This window comes from Vipera ursinii (genome assembly GCF_947247035.1).
Source record: "Vipera ursinii genome assembly, chromosome: 17".
Taxonomy (NCBI): domain Eukaryota; kingdom Metazoa; phylum Chordata; class Lepidosauria; order Squamata; family Viperidae; genus Vipera; species Vipera ursinii.
Genome location: NC_139530.1, coordinates 1,430,278 through 1,456,426, shown reverse-complemented (window position 1 = coordinate 1,456,426; position 26,149 = coordinate 1,430,278). Strand labels below are relative to the sequence as shown.

Genomic DNA, 26,149 nt, shown 5'->3' with positions numbered 1-26,149 from the left:
CCAGTGGAACAGCTTGCCTCCAGATGTTGTGGGTGCTCCAACACTGGAAGTTTTTAAGAAGAGGCTGGACAGCCATTTGTCGGAAATGGAATAGGGTTTCCTGCCTGAGCAGGGGGTTGGACTAGATGACCTCCAAGGTCCCTTCCAACTACAACTTCTTTTTCTTGTTGCTGTTGTTATTCTTATTATTAAATACAAAGGTACATACGTACAATCTCCTTAAAGACATAGCAGGGCAGGCGGTCAGCTTAGGGGAGAGGACCAAAGGAGGGCCAGGGTGGCGGGAGTGGGGGGGGGGGCAGCTGGGGATCCCCCGCTAACGAGGTAATAGACAAACCCGGTTTTTTTCTGGAACGACTCGGCTTACCTTTCCTTCTTGCGGCCTTGCCGGTAGACTCGCAGCCCGGCAGCAGAGCGCAGAAAAGAGGACGGGAAGAAGCAGAGAACCGTGCGGCCAATGGAGAGGAAGTCGATGACGGCCATACTGGGAAGGTCCTTGTCGAAGGGACTGGCGGACGACCCTAGCGTAATAGAGGACTGACAGGAAGTCCGCCATGGCGAGAAGGTCGCTGAGAAAGGAAGTTGGCACGGAAGACTAAGAGGAACGGACAGGAAGTCGGCCATAATAGGAGGGTCGATTCCATATAAATCGGGGGATGGACAATTTGGACGGACAGGAAGTCCGCCATATCGAGAAGGTCTCTGTGAATGTGGACGCTCTGCGCTTTGTGGCTTCGCTTCTCGGTGTCCCGATCTAGGCAAAAGGCCTACTATGGTTCCCGTGTTAACGCTATGGGACGGGGAAACGTGCCATCCTGTGGCCAAACGGAATATTGCGGCCGCCGCATTTTAAGGTTATTATTCTCTATCTTTATTATTAGAGCCTTATTAATATTAATAGGGCGGCGGGTGGGTCACAGGCGCAGAATAAAATGCCCTAATATTAATAAGCTTTTATTAATAAAGAATATTAATCTTAAAACGCCATTTAAAAGGTTTTTCTTTGGTTGGCTGCTACGCCGGCTTGGACCACAGGAGGGCACTGTTTTCCGTCCCTTAGCGGTAGCGGCATCGAGGCCGTCGGAAAGGCCTCCGTGCTAATGCTATGGGACGGAAACCTGCCATCCTGTGGTCAAAGCGGGAATTGCGGCCGCCAAAAGAAATAAAGCTTTTAAATGGCGTTTCAAAGTCGCCAAGTTTGACGAGCCCTGATGCACGGAGTTATATACACCCCTCCAGCGAACGCATCCCGGATATTATAATAATTAATTGGCCTGTCGGTACAAATTGGGGAAAAAAAGGCTGATTTTGCAGGAAATCAAAACAAAGAGAACTCCATCGCTTTCCCTAAGCGGCAAACAGGCGTCTCCCCGCGCGGACTACATCTCCCGTCGTGCCCCTAGCTTTTTCCTGCCGCCTCTTCCCCCGCCTCTTCCGGCTTGGAAAGAGGCTCCCGATTGGCCGGCGCCTTCGAAGCGGGCCGGAGGCGGTGGCAGGCGGGAGATGCCTCCGCCAAACTGAGGGGGGTCCTCGTCGTCTCCCCTGGGTATTGAAGCCCCGCCCACTTCAGCCCCCCCTTTTCTTGCCCAGGCCCCCAATTTATGGGGAGGGGGCTTCCTTCCCCCCTGCACTTCCCCTTGTCAGGCTTAAGGGGAAGCTCTGTCCAGCCTGCCTAATTAGGGGGGTCCCTAGTTAGAATTGGGGGGGCTCCTCCCTTTTGAGGGTCTCCCTCCGTTCCCCCCCTAAGTGAGGAACTCTTCCTTCCCCCTTTATTTTAAAGACCCCCTCCCTCGTGTGGGTTGGAAATAATTTGCATTTTTTTCCATAATTCGATGCCAGTTAATTGGTTTACATTATAACTATAATTGCTAAGTGCAACTTTTCCAACTTCTTGGGAACTTGCAGCAGTCTGAACAGCATCTTTTTAAAAAGGATTTTTTTTAAAGGGAGAATAAATTGGGATGCCCTAATATATATTTTAGGGGAGACATCCCCCCCATGATTAGTGTGAAGTTTATGGATCCCCTTCCCCCCTTTTGAAGGGCAGCAGTTCCTCTTGTTATCGTTTTGCAAAAATTAGAGCTGGGGGGTGCAGAGATCACCATGTTTTCTGATTTGGGGGAAGCTGGGATATTTGAGGGGGTCCTTATAATTATTTTGTCAGCTTCCGTTATCATTTTCTGTTTAATTTTTGGAAGAAAAGCAGCTTTCCTTTTGAATAATACGCTTATTTGTTTAATGGAAGGATATTCTTTCTTTAGGATAGGAGGGTGTCTAATGCGCCTCACTGTAAGTCTTTTTTGTTTTTCCTCTATAAATAAAAGTGGTTGGTTTGTTTTACAACTGTGTATTTCAGTTCCTGCAACAAAAGCCTCTGGGTCTGTTCTTCTGCGAAGTTGAACCATGGTGAATTTTTCTGAACTCTTTAAAGCCTCCAACCACTTGTGCAAATTTTCCCCAGATGGCAAATACGTGGTGAGTAGACATTTGTGGTTTTAAGTTGTGCAGTGTGATTTGGCTGTGTGTCTTTTTCCTTATTATAATTTGCCGGTTTATATTTGGGGGAGGCATTGCATTAAATCCCGGTTTGCTTCATGCCAAGTCAAAAATCATGATTTATGCAGGACAGTTGGAAGGGGGCAGAATGCACTTGGGCTAAATGCTGGTTGTGAAGCCAATTTCTCTTACTTTTAACCCATTTTTGGAAAGGTTGGCTTAAAAGGGAAAGCCAAGTTTGCACGTTGTGCTAAATTTTAAAAAAAGTAAACTTGTAATTTAGGATTATGTGTGAATTAGACTAGACACCAGATGATTAACATAAAATAATTCAACCATCAAATAATCTTAAAGGTAATCAAATGAATACAGTATTTCTAATATTGTCGTTTAAAAATATCAAGTAAAATCTAGGGATTTTTTTGTACATCTCTTACGTATCAATACTGAAATTTCTACCTTCTCTAAATTTAATCCGTTTGTTTATGCTAGGCCAGGGAATAAAAACATTGATGCTTTAAAACATTCTTAACAGTGATAGACCACTGAGCCACGGCTAGCAGAGCGGCATATTTATTTAATAAATTATTCTTAAAATTGGGCAGCGGTAAAGCAAAAGTTTTGGGGCTACAGTGCCGATCGTCTCTCGGTGTCAGGCTTGCCAGTTGAGACTGGAGGGAGCAAAATTCTTAACAGCTTGAGAGTTAATATCTTTGGAATTTTAAGAGACGTCATGCATCTGTATGATAAAAATGGTTAAGCTGTGTTTAAAATTAAAATTTTTCAGGCGTCTGGGGTACAATACCGTTTGGTGATCCGAGATGTCAGCACTCTTCAAATTATGCAACTGTTTACCTGCCTGGATCAAATCCAGCATATTGAGTGGTCTTCTGACTCTCTATTTATCTTCTGCGCTATGTATAAACGTGGAATTGTGCAGGTGTGTACCTTGGCGATTGCAATGAATCTGCCCCTCATCTGGCCTTTAATTAAATTAAAGCTTGCATTTGGGAGCAGAACCCAAAGGGTTTTAAAATGTTTTAAAAAACAGGGGGAAAAATAATTTTTTCTTGCCACCGTTGTTGTTTTTGCTTTCCTTAGGTCTGGTGCTTGGAACACCCCGACTGGCACTGCAAAATCGACGAAGGCTCGGCCGGATTGGTGGCCTCGTCCTGGAGTCCCGACGGGCGTCACATCCTGAACACCACCGAATTCCACGTGGGTGTGAAATCTGGGTGTGTGTGTGTGTGTGTGTGTCTTCTCCTAAGAGTTCTGAATGCCCCCGTCTGCCTCGAGCCCCTAAATAGCTTGCTGTGTTCTTCTTCTTTTTAAAAAGAGAGAAACAGCTGATGCCTTATCCTGTCTATCTAGCATTAGGGGGTGTGGCTGGTTGTAGGAAAACATTGCCCAAAGTTAGTTAAGCCACCAAATTTGGTCTTAAGGAACCGAGCATCTATCTCCCCTGTTCAAAGGCTCCTAATAACGGCAAGGCATCCGGAACCTCTAAATTTTTTTTTTTTTTTAAAAAAAAGGAAATTAAAATGACAAAGGAAAGGATTAAAAGTTCCGTTTAGCGTCCATCCTTTGCATTTTTGGGTGGTGGTGGTGGGTGTTTATTTTAAATTTAAAATTGTTTCGATCTGTACCGGGGGGTTAAAAAAAAAACGGCAAAGGATGGAGAGGAGATTCAAATTTGTCTAAATATACTACAGGTAGTTCTCAACTGAACACTATTTCGTTTAGTGACTGTTCGGAGTTACGACGGCACTGGAAAAAAGAGCCTTGTGACCGTTTTTCACACGTAAGACCGTTGCAGCAATTCCAGGCTCATGTGATCAATATTCGGACGCTTGTGCAACTGACTCGTATTTATAATTGGTCTGCGGTCCCAGTAATTTTCCGCGCTTGGCAGAAAAACGGTCGTAAGTCACTTTTTTCAATGCCGTAATTTCGAATGGTCAGTAAGTCAAGAATTATCTGTATTAGACAGCTAATCTGTACATGCTTTTTCCTCTCGGCTGTCTTCTGCCAAGAAAATTCCTGTTCTAAAATCCTTGTGGTTTGTTGGCTCAAGTTTTTGTTTTTTTTTTACAAAAGGTCAACTTGATTAATGTGGCAGCAATCCTGGCTGATTTTTTTTTAAAAAAAAGAATAAAATAAAGACCAATCTAACAGTAGAATGGAGGTTGGGCCACGAAGGAAAGTCGCTAGGAAATTTCCTCGTTCCATCACATAAGCAAAAACTAAATCGACCCTTTTTTTTCTGTCTCCCTTGAACAGCTACGGATCACCGTCTGGTCCCTGTGTACGAAATCGGTGTCCTACATCAAATATCCCAAAACTTGCCAGCAGGGTAAGTGAAGTGGACTAAATTCAGATTTTATTTCAATTTTACTTTTATTTTATTTCATTTCAATTGAGAAGGTATAGGTTCTCCTGGTGGAGCAAGGGGCTGGACTAGAAGACCTCCAAGGTCCCTTCTGGGATTTTAAAACACCGGTTAGCCAATCATTTAAGACGATTCCACAACTTGTAGGCTGAAGCCGGCGTGCATCACATCTGTCTGCAAATGCTTGAGGGTCTTTTCACAGGATCGTGTTGCGGATGGAGGGGAAAACAACACAGCTGTTTTCAGGCTGTGGAAATGCCAGAGCTCCGTAGTAATAGCCAGCCAGGGGGGGGAAAAAACAACAATGCAAAACCACAACGACATTTTTGTGTCGTTTCTAACCTGTCTGCAGCCTTTCGCAGGAGCCACGCTAAATATCTGCTCCGTCAGCTGGAGTTCACCTGTCCAGTTTATATAAAATAAAATAATATACATATGTACACACACATTTATATGTATAAAATAAAATATATACCCGTATTATGTGTGCTGTTTGTGTGTGCTTGTATATGTAAAAAATACGTAACGTTACTCCTGTTTTTCCCTTGATCCTTTTTGTCACTTTCTTGGTTGTTTTATTGGATTTCTATTCCGCCCTTCTCCCTAGGGACTCAGGGCGGTTCACAGGGCATATATAAATAGGTATACAAAAATTAAAAGAGAATTAAACCATGCCCAATTAAAATACAGCAATAAAAAATAATAAAACCAATTAGAAAACCCATATTCCCCTTCAGGCCAGACCAGCTAACTCAAACAAGTGGGTCTTCAACCCGCGACAGAAGGATCGGAGGTCCGATGCCATCCGGAGCTCAACCGGCAGTGTGTTGGCCATTTAATTCCCCATTCCATGAAAAATTATTTTATTGTACTGTATTGTGTATTATAATTTACTTTATTGTTTTATTTTATATTTTATTATTTTTTATGTTTTTTATAATTTGTTTTATTTTTATTATTGTATTTATTACTTTTTGTTTTTATTTTATTATTTCATTCATTGTGCTTTATAATTTATTCTACTTTATATTTTAACATTTATTATTTTATTGCATTGTATTGTATTTTATAATTTATTATTTCATTGTATTGTATTTGTTACTTTTTATGTTTTTATTTTATTTTATAATTTAGTTTTAACATTTTATTTTATTTTTATTTTTAATTTTATTTTATTATTTCGCAGGCCTGGCTTTCACGAAAGACGGGCGCTATCTGGCGCTGGTGGAGCGAAGGGACTGCAAAGATCACGTCAGCCTCTTTGTCTGCAGTGACTGGCAGCTTTTGAGAGTAAGAAATCCCGTTTTTTGGACCGCGACCTCTTTGATGATGGTGTGCGGAATTCCCACCATGCTTTGTCCAGTATTTTTCTTCTGGGCTCAGAGGTGGGTTGAGCTGAGAAAAAATTCCATGGTTCAGGGGTCATCTGAGGTTTTTCCCCACACCAGGTAAAAGATTTCTCAGTCGCCGCTTGGTTTTCCTTATTTCCTCGTATTTTGTCTCCCAAGCATTTTGAGACCGAGACCCAGGATGCCGTCGGAATCGATTGGGCCCCCAACGGCTGCGTGTTGGCTGTGTGGGACAGCTGCCTGGAGGTGAGGACACACACACACACACATACACAGAGAGAGAGAGCTCTAACTTTATGGCAAGGGTGACATTTATTGCAAGTTGTCATAAATACACGCTGGTTGCCAAATTTTGATTCATAGGGATGCTGTTGGCGGTTCGTAGGGGAAAGTTGTAAATCGTTGCAATTTCGAAAGGTCCCAAAATGGATGGTTGTGAAGTCAAGCAAGAGACCCTATAGCGTTTCAATAAATCAGAGTAAGAGCTGAAAGGGGCCTTGGAGGTCTTCTAGTCCAGCCCCCTGCTCAAGCAGGAGGCCCTGGACCATTCCAGACAACTGGTTGTCCAGTCTCTTCTTAAAAACCTCCAGTGATGGAGCAGCCACGATTTCTGGTGGCAAGCTGTTCCACTGGTTAATTGTCCTCCCTGTTAGGAAGTTTCTCCTTAATTCCAGGTTGCTTCTCTCCTTGGTCAGTTTACCACCATTGTTTCTTACGTTGCCTTCTGATGCTTTGGAGAATAGGTTGACCCCCTCCTCTTCTTTGGGCAGCCCCTCAAACACTGGATTGCTGCTATCATACCCCCCCCCCAGTCCCTCTTTTCTCTTCGACTGGCCCAACCCAAATCCTGCAGCCGTTCTTCGTAGGTGTTAGTCTCCAGGGGTTTCCTCGTCTTAGTTGATTATCTTAGTTTATCATCTTAGACAGGTTTTTTTTTGTTTACCAGTATAAAGTCCTGCTTTATTCTCTCGACGGACGTCTCCTTTCGACCTACAGCGCTTACGAATGGTCCTTGGGGGTGAAATCCCTCACCTGGAGCCCCAGCAGTCAGTTTTTGGCGATTGGCAGCTACGACGGAAAGGTGAGCTTGGCCAAACCTTCCTCAAAAAACTCCCCCTCCCCATTTCCCCCTTGCGCAGGGTCTGAAATTTATCCCAAACGCTAGTCCACATTTAATAGTTTTTTTTTGTTTATTTTACTACGGCTTTCTCAATCCCTCCATCGTTGATCGACTGTCGGGGGAAAAAAAAAGGGGTGCCTTTTCTTTTTACCAGGTCCGGATCTTGAACCACGTGACCTGGACGAAGATTGCCGAATTTGACCATCCCCCCAACGTCACCCATCCCAAAACTGTAAGAATTCCCACGTCGTCCATGGTTTAGGGAGTACGAGAGAGGGAGTCCTCGCCTTAATGACCGCAACGGAGCCCAGAATTTATGCTGCCGATTGAGAAATTGGCTAAAGGGGGTTTGGGCCCCGTTTTATGGCTTTTCTCGCAAAAGGGGATCGCCCTCCCTCCCCCCCCCCACTGTGACCGTCGTCATAAAGGTGAAGCAGTTGAGCCTCTGAGTGTAAATTACATGACCCTGGGGATTTTGCAATGGTTGTAAGTGTAAAAAATGGTCATAAATCACGTCAGTGCCGTTGTTAACTTTGAACGGTCATTAAACAAACGCTTGTAAGTCGAGGACTGCCTGTATTAGGCAGGGGAGCGTTATCAGCATGGGAGGAACAAGACAGAACAATTAACCTGTGGAACAGCTGGCCACCGGGAGCCGTGGGTGCAGGGGGTTGGACTAGAAGACCTCCAAGGTCCCTTATTGCCTACGATCCATTTTGGTTCACGTCGTGCTTTTGGGAAGGACCCCAGCCAGATTGAACTTCCCGTCTAGGTTGTGTACAAGGAAGTAGAGAAAACGCCAGCAGTGGACCTGGAAAAACTGACCTTTCCGCCCAGCAAGAGGATGGCAAGTGCCCTCTTCAGCCAAAAGACGAAATGTAAGTGTGGGGGGTTAAAGGTCAAGTTGCCAAGTTTGGGAAAAGGAAGAAAAAAAACACCGCATGAAAGAAAAGTAGACCAAAGTGAAAGGGGTTAAAACTAGGAGCAAAGGTGAAGTAAATATCTTGTTTTTGTTTGCGTTTCAGACGATGTCGTCCAAGCCCCGCTTTCTTTGCATCACGTCAAACCTCCAACGGATCGGGCGAATCCTAGGATTGGCGTCGCAACCTTAGCTTTCAGTTCGGATAACAATTTCCTAGCAACCAAAAACGGTCAGAATAATAATAATAACATCAACAACAGCAACCTGTGTCAACCATCAGCACCAGTCAATTTAAATGTTCAGTTGACCGAGGTTCATGTTTAATGAATAAATAATGATGATGATGCCTGTAGTGTGTTAAAAGTTACATGGAGGCCCCCAAATCCTGCCCCGGGTCAGTTTTCATTCATGGCTATTTTAAGTCAGTTATCTTAAACTTAAGATAAAGCTAGCTAATAAGTTCCCACCAGCTTGTTTAAAGGTAGCTGACTTAAAATCAGCATGAATGACAATATTAAAAAAGGATTTTTTAAAATCCCAACTCAACCTCCTTATCTGTTAGGAATATGTTTGGCTGTAGTCAGGCCCTTATTTCTTAACGGTTGGGTATGTTTTTTAACAGACAATCTCCCAAACACTGTCTGGATCTGGGATGTTCAGAAGATGAAACCCGCGGTGGTCCTGGAGCACTTGAGTCCCGTTCAGCTGTTCCAGTGGGACCCCCATCGATCTCGGCTTGCTCTGTGCACCGGCAACACGAAAGTTTATCTCTGGTCTCCAGCAGGATGCTCATCCGTGCAGATACCCATGGAAGGTAAAGGCGTACATTGTAATAATTCGAGCATTTATTTTGCGCTGGAATTTAAACTGGAGAAGCTTACACGGTGAACGAATACCTGTCATGAGGGGGGAGGTTCGTACTCCGGGCTTGTCGATTGGTTGGTTGCCGAGTGTTTCGTTACCAGGCTAGGTAACGCCTTCAGCGGAGTTTAAGGGAGGCCAGCGTCCTAGCAGTAGCACTTAAGACTTATATACCACTTCACGGTGCTTTACAGCTCTGAGCGCTTTACAAATGTCAGCATATTGCTTCCCCCCCCCCCCGTAACAATCTGGGTCCTCATTTTATTGATCTTGGAAAGACGGAAGGCTGAGTCAACCTTGAGCCGGTCTGGATTGAACATGCTAGCTGTGGGCAGAGTTTTGCCTGCAATCCTGTATTCTAAACACTGCACCACTACGGCTCTTATTTATAAGGGCTTCAGGGGTGGGTGTGTTGAGTGAGTGGGTCTCCTGATGGGTCTTCTGATGGGTAGGTTACACCAGGGTCATTGGGACCTACAACCAGCCTACAAACCCCTCAGAATCCAAATCAACCGCACAGCCAACCAGACGGCACTTGATCATCAACCATCCCACAGAATCCCCCACTTTCACCGTTGGTTTGCCTCCCAGTGACTCTGACCTGATATAACCCATTAAGGCACTTTTGGCCACTAGATATTATTTTTATTTTCTCTGTTTCAAAGGGCATACCTGAAACGCTGGAAATTATCGCAAAAGAAAAAAGGATGATGATGATTATTTTTTTAAAAATTATTGTTTTGTGCGCAGGTGACTTCAAAGTGACTTCGCTTTGCTGGCACCCAAGTGGAGACTTTCTGATTCTTCTGAGCAAGGACAATTTCTGCCTCTGTTACTTAGAAGGAGAAGGAGAAGCTGCAAAGTAGCCGGATCCAAAGCTAAGTGAAAAAAAATTGTCAGTTGTTTTTAACTTTCAATTCTCAAAGAAACAAGTCAGTCTCGATTTGTTCGTTTGTCTGGTTTTCTAGGCACAAACTTGTAATTTAAATCTGTACATAAAATTGAGTGGGCCAGAGAGACCCGGTTTTGAATTTGCTTTCCGTGAAAAGGAACTAAGGATGTATATTTTACGGCAGGCAACCTGCGTTGTTTTCCCCAATTTTCAATAAAAGTGTTTGTTGTGTAAAGTGCGGTCAAAATGAGAATGCAGCAATTTTGCATTCCATGGAGGGTAAAGCAGAGCGATTTCTACTTTGCTTTTGTTTGACTCTGTGTGTGTGTGTGTGTGTGTGTGTGTGTGTGTGTGTAGGGGGGGCAAATGTTGTGTGACAGCCAGGTCCCTGGATAGGGCGGGAGGGCGAGATGGAAGGGACCGGAGAAGGGAAGGAAGGAGAAATAGATGTCTTGGCTAGTATGGAAGTGGCTCATTGTAGCTGTAAGGTTTCCTAGTGGTCTTCCATCCACATCCTAAATGGCTGTAATCCATCTTGGTGCTTTTGAGGCGCTGTTAAATTTTGCAATCTTCAGACTGGCTTTCAAAGGCAGTACGGACCCAGAAAGCTTTTTTGCTCATTAAACCACCCAGAACACTGGACCTTGAGTCGTAGCTTATAAAGCAAATAACGGGTTAATGAGGGCACCTCGGTAACCATCCCATCTTTTTAAAAAATGGTATTAAGGAAACGACCGTGCAGAGGAAACCCAGCTCACTGCAAAGCATCTGCCTTGAATTTCTCCCATCGCTACCTTGGTTTGACTGGAAAGCCACTGCGAAGTGGCTGAGCTTGCCTTGCCAACCATTTTGTGAGCGCGCCCACCCCTTGCCCGCAAAACTCCCCGCAGGCCTCCGATTCCCGAGGCCAATCAAAGCACTGAGCGGTCCCCGCTGAAACAAAGCCAGACCGAAAGGATTTATGGATCAATGCTTTCTGCGATTCGTATGGACTTCAGTTTTATTAAGCTTCGGGATACACAACTTATCACACAAACAAGGACACACACTCGGCGTCATCCCAGCAGCCTTTTTTGGGGGGTCCGCCATGAACGCTGCCAAGAACATGGAATTACAAAGAGGTATCAAGAGGATCTATGTTTGGGAAGCAGAAATTTCAGTTCTGGATAGATTTAAGGCGGCGTTTCTCAGCCGAGCCAGGACTTCAACTCCCAGGATTCCTCAGATAATAGGGCTGACTGGGGCATCCTGGGAGTTGGAAGCCCAGCCATCTTTAAAAGGGCCTGCTTGAGAAATTTAAGGAATGCAGACATTGGAAACATCGAAAAGTAAATCTGTGCTTCTAAAATGATTGTTCCCCACGCGGCAGTAGACATTCTCCTCTGATATATTTCTCTTCTGAAGACTTTTGGCCTGGATGAACCAGTATCTTTAATTTTCACCTTTTCCTTTTGAGTTTCCACCTCTAGGTTTCACCCACGTTAAGCACCGGGTGGATTTGAAAACCGAGAGAGAAAAATCGGACGTTTTGGATTAAAACTACATTCTTGCTTCGATACCGCAGGCTTTGGTAATTTAGTACCCCGCTTTCGGACTGAAAAGCTGTCTTTAAAGCTGATCAAAAATTCCCTTCCCCCCCCCCTCGATGCAAAAACGTGATTCTGTGTGGCGCAAAATTCCCAGGAAACGAGCACCGTTGTGCAGAATTTCACGGCGTGGGAGAAGTGACTTTTCTCTAGCGTGACTGCGGGGAAGTTGTGTAAAACGCGGGCGCCACTGAACCAGCCCTCTCAACTCGTGCTTTGCTCGCAGGAGAGGAGAAGATGTAGTTGCAACCAGGGTGAGACTGACAAGCCGCCATCCCTTTTAAACCATAGGAAAGAATTAGTGACCCTCAAGCTATCGTGGGAAAGAATTGAGCCATCCCGCAAGAAGGGAACCCAGGATAATGTGGACACGGGGAGGGGAGGACTCCAGAGCATGCGTGAAAACATACAGTTGTCTTATCCGAGACACACGAAAGGAGTGGAGAAAAGATTGTGGTTCCAGTGTGAACGGCAACTCCTCTCTCTCGTTTTGATCCGTCGGGATTTTTTTTCTTTTTTTCTTTTACGATCAGCAACATTTTTGACGAGCTGGGGGAAAAAAAATCGACGGGCTTTTGTTTTCTTCCCCCCCCCACCCCGTACTCTTCCAGGGGGGCGACGGCGAGCTCTGCTCTGCTTTTCAGAATCCAATCTTCCCTCTGGTCATGGAGTAGCCCAGTTTGGCTTCGTTGTTGATGAAAGACATCAGCCCCACGTAGGTTTCGATGAGAAGCGGTCTTTCCAGGAGCAGCACGCCGTTGGCCCGCCCTGGCAGAGGACATTCCCTGTGGGCCTTCTTGACGGCCTGAACCAGCTGGGTTTTGAAGTTCTCCAGCTGCAGAAGGAAAGGGAAAAAAAAGTGTGTGTGGGGAGGAGGGAAGGACACCGAAAGGTTGTCTCATCCCGGCAGAACCTCGGAAATATTCCTTGCAGACAGCCCGGTCATTTGCATCCTTTTAGAGAGCCGTTGAGGCCACCTGGAGGCTTGTCTGTCCATGGGGTCACCTGAGTGGTGCAAATGGGTGTGGGGGCTTCTTGGGACTGAAAGGAAGAAAGCTCCAGACCCATTTGCACCAAGCGGCCTCAGAGGCTCTCCAAAAGAAAGCAAATGACCAAGGAATATTTTTCTCTTCCAGTTCGAAGAAACCAGGTTTTCACGATGCTGGCCAGCCCACTTCCTTCTTCCCACTGCGAGTCATCTAAACTCCTTTAAAACACACACACACACACACACACACACACACACACACACACACGGGATAATATCTGACCTGACAGAGAGAGGCGATCTTCTCATCGGCATCAGCCATGGGGTGTTCGGTAAAGGTGGAGTACGGCACATTGCTGGACCAAGGGTTCCACCGATTGAGAAAGGAAGCCCGGCTCTGTTTGTCCCACTGGATTCGAATCCCGACGCCTTCTCGCCTGGTGAAGGGAGAACGCACACCTTTGCTCACACCACCGTTTCAGCTTAACAAAACGAGCTGGGGAACCTTAGGAGCAAGTCACGAGTGTTTCCCTCGTTAAATGGCCAGTCCAGAGAAAAGAAGCACTAGGGGGGCACGTAATAGCAGTCTTCCAGTATTTGAGGGGCTGCCCCAAAGAAGAGGAGGGGAAGGCTGGACAAGAAGCAACGGGTGGAAACTAACCAAGGAGAGAAGCAACCTGGAATTAAGGAGAAACTTCCCAACCGTGAGGACAATTAACCAGTGGAACGGCTTGCCACCAGAGGTTGTGGGTCCTCCATCACTGGAGCCTTTTAAGAAGAGACTGGACAGCCACCCCTGAAATGGTGTAGGGACTCAATGCTTGAGCAGGGGGTTGACCTCCGAGGCCCCTTCTGACGCTTGCTACTCTCTTGGGACGTACTTGTTAAGCGACTTGGGAGGAAACTCAAACTGGCCCGTCGAAATGGTGTCGACGGCGTTAAGCGAGATTCTGGTCACTTGCAGGCACTGTAGGCTGATAAAGTCGTATTTACAGATCAAAAGGGACCGGTCGGTAATCAGGACCAGGCGTTCCTTCTCGTTGTTCCAGTGGTCGATCCTGCAAAAGGGGAGGAAAAGCGAGCAGGCCAGCATGGCTGAGCATTTCTTCTGAGAAGAGAAATTACGGAAAAAGTTTTAATTTTTATGCCGATCTGCTCTGGTGCCCAGGCAGAAGGCGGCTTCGGGGGTCCTGACTTACTCGGTCAGCAGCCAGACGCTCTGGACCTCCCCGTCCTCCACAGGCATCACCACCACCCGGATCTCGTTGACCGCCTGTTCAATGGTGCCCGGCTGAACGGGGGGGGGGGGGGAGAGAGAGGTGTTTTGTGATAGGTGCCCATACAAATACAATTTTATCTATTTTATCTATATATTGAGAGAGCGAGCATATATACATATATATGATTATGTCTAGATTATTAAGTAGTTATGTAGAGTTTTATATTAATATATTAGAAAAATATGCAATTACTAATATATATTAAACATCTATACTACATATATATGTAATTACATGCACTTTTATACAGAGATAGATCTTTTTAAACTGCCTGCTTTATAATACTGTCATTTTTGCTTTCCCGGCCCCGTAGAGCCTCCAGAGCTGGGCGCAGCCTCCCCCGGGGGGGCGTGGCCTCCTCCTCCTCCCTCCCCCCGCCGCGCATGCGCCCCCGCTCGCCCACCCGGAAGACGAAGTACTCCTTCAGGCGCCCCCCGCGGGTGGGGTTGCGGACGGTGAGCGGCCGCAGCGTCTGCCGGGGCGCCCCGAGCGAGGCATCCACGTCTCCCGGCGGCGTGAACGGCACGTCGGCCTCGGCCGCCGGCACCAGCAGCGCCGGCCCGGCGCCCTCCTCCGAGTCCCGCAGCTGCAGCATCGCCGGCGGCGGCCTCTCCCTCGGCCGCCCGGCTAGGCGCCTTCTGCGCAGGCGCCGGCCGCCAACCGCTGCCCGCAAGGGGCGGGGCCGGCGCGCGGAGGAGTCTTGACTCGTAGACTCACGGCCGAGTCGAGAGGCGCCTCCCCGCGCGCGGGGGCAAGCGCTGGCGGGTTAAGTGCGCGGGAAGTGGTTCAAGCACACACACACACACACCCCACTCCGTTGTGCTCTTCCTTACGCGTCAGGATGCGTTTCTGCAAGGTGCCTTCGCGGAAAGGTGCACCGTGCAAAGAAACGCGTGCAAGTTGCGTTCGTGGGAAGGTGCACCACGCAAATAAACGCGTGCAAGTTGCGTTCGCGGGAAAGTGCACCTTGCAAATAAACGCGTGCAAGTTGCAAGTGGGAATGCTGTTTGGGGAATTCTGGGAGTGGAAGTCCACGAGTCTTAAAAGTTGCCAAGTTTGAAGACCCTTGGTTTATAGTAGGGGTCTTCAAACTCGGCTCTTTTATGACTCGTGGACTTTACCTCCCAGAATCCCCCAGCCTGCCTGCTTTAAAGACTTCCCCTCCCAGAATTCCCTCCGGCAGCGTGTCCGGTATGAATCAGGAATTTTGCCCTCCTATTTCCGGAGTCAATAAAGGGAGTAGCCACTCCGTGCAAGCCCTTCCTTGAAATCCAGAGCAGTGGGTTAGGCTAGATGATCTCTGAGACCCCTACCACCTTTGACATTTTGATATTCTAACCAGAAAAGGGGACAAAAAAAAACAGGAGCCAGTTTGGATATTTTTATTTTTTTTAATTAGATATGCATCTGTGATTATCCTTCCCGCCCCCTCAAAAAAAAAAGTGGGGGTAGCACAGCACACGTCCTGAATTGCTATTTTTATTTATTTATTTATTTTTGCCCTCCTTCATATGCTCAGCATCAGGGGTTGCTGTTCATCAGCCAGTTCCTCCCCTGGGGGGATCTCGTAAAAGACGCAGAGCGAGGAATACAGGCAGCCCACGAAAGAGATCAGGCTGGCAAAGTACATCACCCCGTTGGCACTGCCCACCGCTGCCGTTAAAGGGCCCATGACGACCGAGACCAGAATCTGGGCCAGGAAATACTGACAGCTGAGCAGGGAGATATCCACACCCATGCCTCGCTTCGTCCCGTCTTTGCTGGTGCCGGCGAACTGTTTCCCCGAAGGATGAAAGAGAGGGGGGGGGAAAGAAGATTAAAATGTTTAAAAGGTTGCCAAACTTCCTAGTTTCATGCCTTGCATAACTGCATGGCAGTAATAATAATAATTATAGAGAAGAAAAAACGCAGAGGCAATACTGTAATTATAGAGCAGTGTTTCTCTCATCCTCCCCTGCTTGAAGAGGGGTGGACTTCAATTCCCAGAATTCCCCAACCAGCCATGATTATCCCAGAATTCTGGCAGTGGAAGGCCACCCATCTGCAACACTGTCATGGAGTAAAAAGTTAACTCATTTCTAAACAACCTCTAAATGCTTAGAGCGTCCTTTTCTAAGTGACTCCCCTCTGAAAGATGAGGGCCCTCTGTGCATGCCCAGAGACCCTACAGCTGAGGAATTTGAACAATTGCAATACCTGTTTGCTTTGATAGTAGTCACACAGCAAGGAATAAGGCAGCGTGCAGAGGGTGGAAAACAGCACTCCGTAGGTGGCGCAAAGCGACAGGATCACGTAGGTATTTCGTGTCAAGGTAGCCAGACCGGTGCCGAGGCCAAAAACTAAATATGCTATAAAATACAGCGTGCGGATGCTGAAATATTCTTCCAGTTTCTCAAGGGAGGCTGCCAAAGGAAGGAAATTCAATTCATGGCCTCAACGTACATAACCCAGCTCATTCAACTGGGATACTGCAAACTGCAAATGCGTCAATTGCAAATAAATTATTTGAAACAAACCTATCATCTTCATTGTGCATTTGTTTTGATTATCCATGCTTTTTTTAAGGAAAGGGAGGGAGGAAGGAAGGAAAAAGATGAAGGAGAGAGAGAGAGAGACAAGGAAGAGAGATGGAGGGAAGGAAGGAATGAAAGAAAAGGAAGAGAGGAAGGAAGGTAGGAAAGACGGAAGGAGAGATGAAAGATGGAAGGAAAGAGAGAGACAAAAGGAAGGAAGAAGAGAGATGGTGGAAGGAAGGGGAACTTTCCACCATAGCTTGAGAATTAAATCCACCAGTGGAATAACTCTTCAAAACCCCAATGAGACAACCCTTAAAATGGATGCAGCCTCCTCTTTAAAGGACCCGTCACCTTGTCTGCAAAGTGGCATAGCCTTCTCGGGGGTCGGCATCCTTCCCTTCTCCTGATTTCCCCACCGCCACCACCATTGTCATCCACTCTTGCAACGCCCGAGTCAAAAATCCCGCCGATTACCTGAATACAAGGCCGCGCTGAACGCATAAACGCACATGCCCCAGCACCCCATGGTGACGCCGGCATTGTACCTCTGGCGCTCCTCTGAATCCGGGGGGGCTTTGGGGTTCCCTTGGTAGACCACCTCCCCCATGAAGTCGGTGTAGAACAGCAGCATCCCTTCAAACGACAGCCAGCCTGAAAGCGGGGTCAGGTAACAAGAAACACGTCGGAAGAAACTGGAGATGGCTAGAAAAGATGGTTTCCCCCAAGCTACGTTTTTCAAATGAGAATCTTTCCAGGCACACAACAAACCAGGATTTACCAGCCACAATTCTTGGATCAGCACCTAGGGCTAACCCGCATCCAGAAAACCACTTTAGGACTTAGCTTAACCTACCGGTTGGCCTACCTCTCCTGGCTGTTGTGAGGTTAAGCAGGTGAGAAGGAAAAAGGAGAACCACAGAGATCTCTTCGACCTCCTAGAGCTGTGTTTCTCAACCTCTGCCACTTTTAAGAGGCGAGGACTTCAGCTCCCAGAATTCCCCAGCCAGATCTGCTGGCTGGGGAATTCTGGGAGCTGAAATCCTCGCCTCTTAAAGTGGCGGAGGTTGAGAAACTCTGTCCTAGATGAAAAAAAAATCAAACCAATGTTGGAAATAATCTACTTTTTTTTACCTAGGAAGTGGTTGATGCAAAGATTGCGAAGGACTTTTGGCATGTGACAAACGGTGGAACACAAAAGCTTTATCGACAGTGGCTGTTCATAGACTTCGTTTGAGCCGTTTAACTCGCTCTCGTACTTCACCCCATTCAGCAAAATATTTGCTACCTGCATCCAAAAAATCAGTGCTGAATCAATCAAAAGGGGCGCACAGGAAGCTCACAAACAACAATGCAGTATGCCTCCAAATTAGAATTACGGGAGGCTCAAGCAAGTGAGCCTGGCTGCTTTTCCAGCTCACCTGTTGGCTGAACGTGACATTCCTTCGCCGAGAGCTTTCTGGAAGGTTCCCGGTGATGATATCTGGGATGGCCAAAGTCTGCGGCCGTTTCAGGATCCCCGACGAACGGGGTTTGATTGCATCCAAGGACCCCACCCTCAGTTCTTCCCTGCCATTTTCCCGGCTCTCCAACGCAGCATTTTCGGGGCAATTGAACCCTTCTGGAACTCTGGGCAGGCTGACGCTGACCCCCTGCCCTGGTAAGCTTCCCGGGATGGACAAGTAGCCATCAGTCCCACTGGTGAAGCAGTCAATGAGGACGCTGTCAATATTTGAGGTGCCGAAGGAAGAGGCGAAATCGTTCAGCCCTGTCAGAGAACTGTCCCAGCTGATCAGGCTCCCGTATCGCGGAGTCAGTGGGCTAAGTGGAGACATGGGGCTGGTAAAGTTGGCATACACGCGGACCGGGTTTTGGGACCCCACAGAGCTGTCGGGGGGACACTCCTCAAACAGCAGTGGGGGAGAGGGCGGGAGCGTCAAGCTGGGGCTCTTCATGATCTTCTTCTGCTTGCCGAAAGACAGCAAGGGCTGTTCGGGGATGCTGACCAAAGTCAAGAGGGTGGCCAGCGTCAGGGTGATTGACGTAAAGATGTAGATGACGCGCATCTGTCCCCCCACGGCCTTCCCGAAGGCGGTGCCATTCCAGTTAATTCCTCCAACGACATAGCCGAAGCCACCGCCGAGTCCTACAAGGAAGGAACCAAAGTCCGGGTCAGTTTTCCTTTTGGATCCCTAGAAAGAGGCAGATCCTTTTTCCAGTAAAGGAAAAAGAGGCAGCTGCTTTGAAGAGTTCCCAACAGATGGGTGCAGCACTGTAAAGCAAATGGATGCAGCTACTTTAAAGAGTCGCAAACAGTTGGATGCAGCTATTTTGAAGAATTTCAAATGAATGGATGCAGCTACTTTAAAGAGCTGCAAATGGGTGCCTGATACTTTTGCCTTAAATCAAAGCACGACACGACTGTGGTTGTTATTATTGGAGCTGCCAGACTACAATTCCTGTTAAAAAGGGTTCACGTAAGGCTCTGAATTCGAGAAACTGAGTCTGCCCAGTGGGTTTGGCTCGGTTCAGCTTCAGGGCTGCTGGGAAACATCTAGCAACGACTCAAGAACCAAACTTTGTGGGGACCTCACCAGCTAAAAGAGCATGAATGTTGAGCGCCCGGTCTTGATCCAATGGGCGACAGACGTCAATCATGTAGGCATGGCTGGGGTTGTCAGCAGAGTCGGCACAGAAATCCATCAAGATGACACCGCAGATGGTCAGCGCGATGCCCCATTTGTGATTGTTGCCTGTGTCGGAGACGGCAGCGCCGATATCCCGGCCGTTTAGCATCAGGGAGAGTCCCATCAACGCCCCTGCAAAGCAGGCAGAAACATCCTCCGGAAGAACCGTACGATCACGCAGTCAACGGGCCATAACACCCACATTCCCACCCATTTCTGCAAAGCTTCTTACTTCTCTCTTCTTCTGATGTCGCTTCTCTCTTTTCCTACCTCCAAATCCCTCTACCTCTCTTTTCTTCCAGATGTCAGTTTACGCATGCTCCCTGGGTGGATTCACACAACTCAGGGAGGCAAATAACTCCAAGTAGGGCGCCCATCATGCAAAAGTGTACGGCATTTGCCTTCACCCCTTAAAACCCCTTTCTCAGAAGGACCCTTTGACCTGCCCAAGGATTACATCTGCCATAAATACGGAAACATCTTCCACAAATCAGGCTACAATTAAGCGACACCTTCCCTGCGCTGTGTCCCAGCATAACTGACAGGAAGAAGCACGTTTCCAAACCAGCTAAAAGCAATAAGCCAATTGCATCTCCCCGCAAGCAGAAAGGTAGCATGTCAGTATTTTAACTCAGACTTTCTTAAGTGGGATATAGCTTTCTGAGTGCAGGGAGTCTGCCTCTCCCCCCCCCCATTACCGATCGCCAGGACAAGGATGAAAGGTCTTCTCCGACCCATGGGGGAGGTGCACCGGTCACTCCAAGCCCCCAATAATGGCTGCAGCAAGAAACCTAGGATAACAAAGGAAATTGGAGTCAAGGGACTTGGCTGTCCACGTTAGTAGACGTGTTCTTGATGGTTCCTAAATTAGGCTGTTACTCAGACCAACATTGTCAGGACAAGCCACTAGTATATAAAGAGTGCAGATTCCACTGCCTTTTGGCACTGATGGCGTTACCAAGTTGGGTAATAAAACGTCTGCAAGAAAACCACCATGCTCAGAGAACACCCAGGACCCCACAATTCAGCCCTAAGCTGCAAATCTTCTCTTCTATCAGATAGAATCTTGGAAGACCAGCCCAGTTTGCCACTTCTTACATCAAAGAAAATCAAGATGGCTTAATCTAGAGTCTCCTTCTCACCCTCCCTCTTTTCCCGGGGCGTAGTCGCTGGCTACTTTCCCCCTAACAGCTCTTCTTCCCAAGGCTCTCTTGACAAGAGCCGAGACAGGTGGATCAAACGGTCCTACGCAGGAAACCCCACGGCACTTTGGATTTCCAGACCCCCGTCCCCAATTTTAGCTGCCTCACCCAGAATCGGACTGATAAACCACACCATCCCGTACAGCTCATCGGGAAGGCCCATCTGCAGCAGGGCCGGCGTGACGTAGGCCGTCTCCATGGCGTAGCTGAACTCGATCCCGAACAAGATGCACCCGTTGAACAGCAGTTTCAAGAAAGATCTCTCCGGGTGGATCTCTACGAAGGGGGCCCAGTCCTTCGGGCAGGGGGTGTTGGGAGGAGGAGGCGGGGAGGGTCCGATTGGTTTCCTCCGCTTCGGATGCCTTTTGAAGTTGTTGGCCCGATGGCTGATGTGCCGGGGGACGGAGCCGGAATAATTCACCACTTGAGTCCTCCAGAGATCCGGAGAAGAGACGGTAGGGAAGAGCAATTCGCCAGATGGACTCGTGAGGACCGTCGGGCCGCTCATGTTGGACTTGCTGCAAGGAGCAGACATTGGGAGTTAACTTGTAGGTGATGACCTGGCTGGGCCCAAAGGAGGGAGAGGTAAAAGCTGTCGGCAGTCTCGAATCGCTGGGCTCCAGTAAGGGATTTGAGGCCAGCCCTCCTTGTGCCGGAAAGTTAAGCTCATATCCCTGACGTGCTAGATTTCTAAGCGTGGGGAGGGCCATCTGCCAAGCCTAAAGCCAAATATTTTGATTTGGGAAGCCGATCGATGGTTCCTAAGGAGATCCGAAGAAAAGTGACTGCCCTAACTAAAGGGACCAATTAAATTTGGGTGGAGCATGCAGTGACATAGGAAACATTTTATGGCTTATTCTACAGAGCGTCTGAAGGCAGGAAAAGAAGCAAAGGATGGAAACTAATCAAGGAGAGAATCAATCTAGAAATCTAGGGTCTCCTGCTTGAGGTCGGGGGGGGGTTGGACTAGAAGACCTCCAAGGTCCCTCCCCAGTTCCAACCCTATTATTTTATGCTCAATGGCTTGCCACTGACCGATGAGGAAAGCTTCCCTCTGCTCAGAAATCTAAAATCAAGAGGACTAGAAACTTGGGAAAAAATCAGCACCGGGGAGCAAATGCAGGGCATCTCCCTCCTGGCCTTAACAAGCAGTTTTAATTGGTGGTGCTGGGGAAAGGGACTGAGGGAGATCACGGCCCATCTAGGAATGTGGGAATCTGGATACGGGAACCCCCATCTCTCTCTTTGTCTCCCCCCACCAGCCAAGGGGATGGGGGAGATACAGCAACCGGACAGACAGAGGCTTGGCTCCTGGATCCTCTGCAGGGCCTGGAGGCGAGGCAGTTGGGTACCAGATGTAGGAAGATCTCACCTGGATCACGAGGGATGAAGGAGCATCCTTGGGAGACGGGAACTGGATTTCAGCACCTCAGCCTGGGTAGATCAGGGGTCCAGCTCCCCTGCTCACTTCACCCGCCCCCTCCCCATAAGGAAAGCTGAGGGTTCAGGCTGGGAGGTGATGTCACCAGCCTCCGCCCTCCTCTGCTCTCCCCCCATCAGTTCCGCAGACAGCCGCCCACTTTCTCTCCCCTCCCTCCTCCTCTTAAAGGGACAGGACAGCAGGAAAGCTCAGCCTCTCTGCTTTTAGCTGATGGGGGGGGGGGAGAATCTGAAGGTGATCTATGAAATAAATAAAAATATGTTCTTTTTGCCAGGCTAAGGGGAGATGTCCAGCTTTGGCTGGGAAAGGAGGCCGTGCAGCATTGTCACCCTGTGGAACTCACCGCCACGATAAAATAAAACAAAAAATAATTAACAAGTAAAATAAATAAATAAATAGAATAATAATAAAATAAAATAAAAGTAAATAAAATAAAATAAAAATTATAATGAAATAATAAAATAATAAAATAAAATAAAATAATAAAATAAAATAAAATAAAATCTTGGAAATAATACCTGTATCCAGGACAATCAGGTACAGTGTGCAAATTTAGACCCACTGATCGCAGTTACCCCTCTTCCAGTTTCCAACCAGTAAAATCTCCTTATGAAACTAAGCAACAGATTTCCAATTCATTTTTATTTTCCTTTTAGTCCACTAACATTCCAGAAACCTAAAGATTTCTCCTTTAGTGACTGACGCTTGCTTCTTCCATCCTTCACAGCAGACCGGCTCCAGTAGAGAGAGACATGTTTTGCTTTAAAAAAAAATATTGGGCTCCGTTGCGGTCGTCAATTGAGGACTGCCCCGCCAGGTTCAACATAGGCAAATTGTTGCGGGTTCCCCCCCCCCCCCGTTGCCCTCCCCAAAAGCCGGGATGCGAGAGACGGGATCTCCTAACGCCGATTCGTACATCAGACCCGGGAAGCAACTGCATACATTTCGGAAGTTGATCTCTGCAAAGTTGTGGGGGCGCCTTGAGACTTCCTGCCCAGGTCAGCTCCTGTTTAATGACCAGGAAGAAAAAGTGAGATTGCAACGGGATGCAAAGGCAACATCTGGGCTGGCAAGAATAGAATAGAATAGAATAGAATAGAATAGAATAGAATAGAATAGAATAGAATAGAATAGAATAGAATAGAATAGAATAGAATGCAGGGACAATGTCTATGTACCCATTTCACTGACCTGTGTAGGAACAATGAAGGCAGCATGACTGGATAAGGCAGGCCACCAAATTTCCTGCCGAGCCAATCAGGCCCAGCCAGCAAGACCACCCAAAGTCCTGGTGGGCATCCAGAAAGACGTTGTGAGGCACATGGGCAACCCTCTCCAGGTAGGCGTTGATGGCGTAGCAGAGGGAGCCCACCATCCCCAGCGCACCTGGGCAGGCATGTCAAGAAAAATGACCATTGTTATTAGTCTAGCTTAGAAACAGAAAGTTTGGGCTCCGTTGCGGCGGTGAAACTAGCACGATATATGCTTACCTCCAGTCCCGAGTGCCAGTGCAGCCACCGAATTCATCTTCTGTTTTATCTGTGGCTCATCCTGGAAGATTTTGATGCAATCCAGACCTCCCGCCAGGAGCACCAAAGCACAGCCCGAAATCATGTCAGCAGTGATCAACAAAGCCCTCGTCACCACAATTTTCACTGCCAGGGAGCAAAACAGTCAAGTGAACAAAAATAACAGGGCTGGATGGGATCTTGGAGGTCATCCAGTCCAACCCCCTTCTCAAGCAGCAGATTCTAGATCCGTGGTGGCGAACCTATGGCACACGTGCCACAGGTGGCACGCAGAGCCCTCTCTGTTGGCACGCACGTCGTCGCCCCAGTCCTAGGCCTTCAGCTGGGTTTTGTAAAACCTTTTTGTTTTAGACCTCCACCACTGTGTGCAAAATAAAAAATAAAAAATGGTGATGTCCATTTTCCTGTATGAGTCCATGTTGACCTAACCCTACCCCTAAGCGGAATTTTCCTCCAGTAGGCCACACCCACTTGCCCCCCCCCCAGTGATACATAAGTGGGTTTTAGGTCGCAGTTTGGGCACTCAGTCCCTGAAAGGTTTGCCATGATTGTTCTAGATCATTTCAATCAATCAGTCAATCAGAATTAGATCTGGAAGGGGAGAAAATATTTGGCTGAATTGCCGGAAAAATTGTTGTTGTGTCAACTGCATTGTTCTGAATGGGCCGAAGAATTTTGTGGGTTGCGTTAAAACCACTTACTGGGGTGTTCTGCTAAAATGGAATCGAACTGGTCACAGGTCTTAATGCCGTCTTGCAGGTTAGTGACGCACTTCCTCCAGAGTCCTTGGCATTTGTGGCTGACCTAAGAAAAGAAAGGCGATTGGCTTAAGTTACAGGTAGTCCTCGAATCGCGTCCGTTGGAAGATATGACTTTGGGCTTCGCCAAAGTTACATCGTGACTACAGGTTTGCCGACATCCAGACCCTCCCAGTCCCTGGTCACATCATGGCTTTTTGGGGTGCTTGGCAAGGCCGCCGGCAGCGTCCTGGGATCATGCGATCCCGATCTATGACGGTTTGGGTGGAAATTAATCACCAGGCGACGGGGAGTTCTAGTCCTGCCTTAGCCATGAAAGCCGGCTGGATGACTTTGGGCCAATCACCAGGCGATGGGGTGTTCTAGTCCCACCAGCCTCTCTGCCTTCCCCACTCCCCATTTAATCCAGGGAAAAAAAATGCTTCTATAGGACTTTTTCAGAGGAAGAAGGAAGAGAAGGGGAAAAAAACCCAGATTTCTCGCACACGCAAAGACACACAGATGCACACACACTGTTGGCGTTCTCCTGACACTGACCTCCAGGCTGTCATCGGCGTTCACAATCCAGCAATCCGACCAGGTGGCCGCCCCCAGGAAGACGGTGGAAAGCAGAGCCAGGAAGAAGCACGCCAACTGCAAAGCGGCGGCCATGGGCAGGACTGGTGGGAGGCAAAACAAAGCTTCAAACAGGAGATGGAAGGGACCTGGGAGGTCTTCTAGTCCAACCCCCCTGCCCATCGCGATATGAATAGAAAAGCGTTGCTAACATTGTTGGAGGATAAATTTTAAAAAGCGGGAGGTCATTTAGTCTAACTCTCCACCAAGGAGTATAATTGTTTATTTTGAGCATCGGTAAGCCTGCCCATTGTGTTAAATCATGATCGTGATATAGTCAGCAGATTCAAAGCTTTCTTTTTCTTTCTTTCTTTCTTTCTTTCTTTCTTTCTTTCTTTCTTTCTTTCTTTCTTTCTTTCTTTCTTTCTTCCTTCCTTCCTTCCTTCCCCTCTCCATATCCTTCTTCCCTTCTCCTTCCTTCCTTCCTTCCTTCCTCCCTCCCTCCCTCCCTCCCTCCCTCCCTTCCTTCCTTCCTTCCTTCCTTCCTTCCTTCCTTCCTTTTCTATGGCTGAGCAAAAATGCAAAGAAACAAGAAAGAAAGAATTCGTGCTGAAAAACAAGTAAAAAAACTTACCTTGACAATGGATGGGCGGTCCAGGAACCAGCTCCGGTTTGTAAAAAGAAAGGCTAACTGGACATCGTGCCCCCCAATTTGGGTTAAAACAATCCAATATTTTTATGAATTAGGAGTAAAGATTTGGGCCAGGGAAACCAGATGGAAAAACAGCCTTCAGAATTTATTTCAGAAATCAAAGAGGTCTTTTCATGTAACGCTGCCCGCTCTCGTGATAGCAATAATTCGAATTGGGGAGTAAAATGTTGCTTTTTATGTCCATCCGGCTTTGGGATTTAAGCGGTGATGGGCTTCCTCGCAATTAAAATGCTTATGGGTCAGGAAGCACCCAGGTGGACGTTGACATCTTCAAAAACTTGGCACGGGAAAAATCAACTCGGCGGTTACTCCATCCGTCATGTTTTGGAAGGCACAAGGAGTGTGCGTGCTGGGTTATTAATAATTCCAATTAATTTGTCTCAAAAAAATAACAATGGGGGTATCTCTTACGCGGGAAATGGAAGATTTTGAAGAGCGACTGCGTTGCGGGCTGCAATTTTTTTTTTAAAAAAATAACAATTTTCTTGAAAATTATACTGAAAAAGGAGAGAAGCTCAATCCATACAGGTCCTTGACTTACGCCAGTTTGTTTAGCGACCGAAGTTACGACGGGGCTGAGAAAAGTAACTCAGAAGTAACTTTTGATCACGTGACTCGGGATGCTGCAACGGTCCTCAGTGTGAGAAATGGGCATAAGGCACTTTTTTCACTGCTGTTGCAACTTGGAGAGGTCACTCCTAGCTACGTCTTGCAAGAGGACGTAAAGGAATCTCAACACGTGATTTGTCGGCCGACAGAAAATGTTTCCATCCTTCTTTCCGTGAAAAATATCGCAGCATGTTGCTGCGCTGCACAATTAGGCTTTGTGGTGCCAAAACAAGAAGTTGAGCTTCACTCTTGCAGAACAT

General features: G+C 47.4%; 4 protein-coding genes across 4 annotated transcripts; 1 reads left to right on the top strand and 3 right to left on the bottom strand.

The window, feature by feature from the left end:
• Positions 1-1,464: 1,464 nt before the first annotated feature.
• On the top strand, positions 1,465-10,289 carry WRAP73 (WD repeat containing, antisense to TP73). The gene is made up of 13 exons (XM_083375435.1): positions 1,465-1,546; positions 2,357-2,475; positions 3,284-3,436; positions 3,598-3,714; positions 4,777-4,849; positions 6,072-6,175; positions 6,394-6,480; positions 7,181-7,315; positions 7,509-7,586; positions 8,127-8,232; positions 8,380-8,505; positions 8,899-9,090; positions 9,888-10,289. Exons 2-13 carry the CDS (start codon positions 2,404-2,406, stop codon positions 10,001-10,003), a joined length of 1,359 nt encoding a protein of 452 aa, XP_083231561.1. The 5' UTR covers positions 1,465-1,546; positions 2,357-2,403; the 3' UTR covers positions 10,004-10,289.
• A 1,855-nt stretch (positions 10,290-12,144) lies between these two features.
• Positions 12,145-14,538, bottom strand: LOC310647877 (tumor protein p63-regulated gene 1-like protein). Its single transcript, XM_083375446.1, has 5 exons — positions 14,287-14,538; positions 13,803-13,894; positions 13,485-13,661; positions 12,887-13,040; positions 12,145-12,450 (listed from the first exon to the last, which is right to left on the bottom strand). Exons 1-5 carry the CDS (start codon positions 14,476-14,478, stop codon positions 12,256-12,258), a joined length of 810 nt encoding a protein of 269 aa, XP_083231572.1. The 5' UTR covers positions 14,479-14,538; the 3' UTR covers positions 12,145-12,255.
• A 305-nt stretch (positions 14,539-14,843) lies between these two features.
• SLC45A1 (solute carrier family 45 member 1) lies at positions 14,844-23,195 on the bottom strand. Its single transcript, XM_083375456.1, is given in 9 exon segments — positions 14,844-15,657; positions 16,080-16,285; positions 16,874-17,050; positions 17,531-17,726; positions 17,728-18,542; positions 18,991-19,215; positions 19,782-19,874; positions 20,394-21,251; positions 21,287-23,195. Coding segments are annotated over 8 exon segments (2,406 nt in total). The 5' UTR covers positions 20,821-21,251; positions 21,287-23,195; the 3' UTR covers positions 14,844-15,390.
• CLDN16 (claudin 16) lies at positions 22,644-24,664 on the bottom strand (the record flags this gene model as incomplete). The annotated part of the gene is made up of 5 exons (XM_083375633.1): positions 22,644-22,732; positions 22,918-23,112; positions 23,217-23,381; positions 23,957-24,059; positions 24,551-24,664. 5 exons carry the CDS (start codon positions 24,662-24,664, stop codon positions 22,644-22,646), a joined length of 666 nt encoding a protein of 221 aa, XP_083231759.1.
• Positions 24,665-26,149: the final 1,485 nt, after the last annotated feature.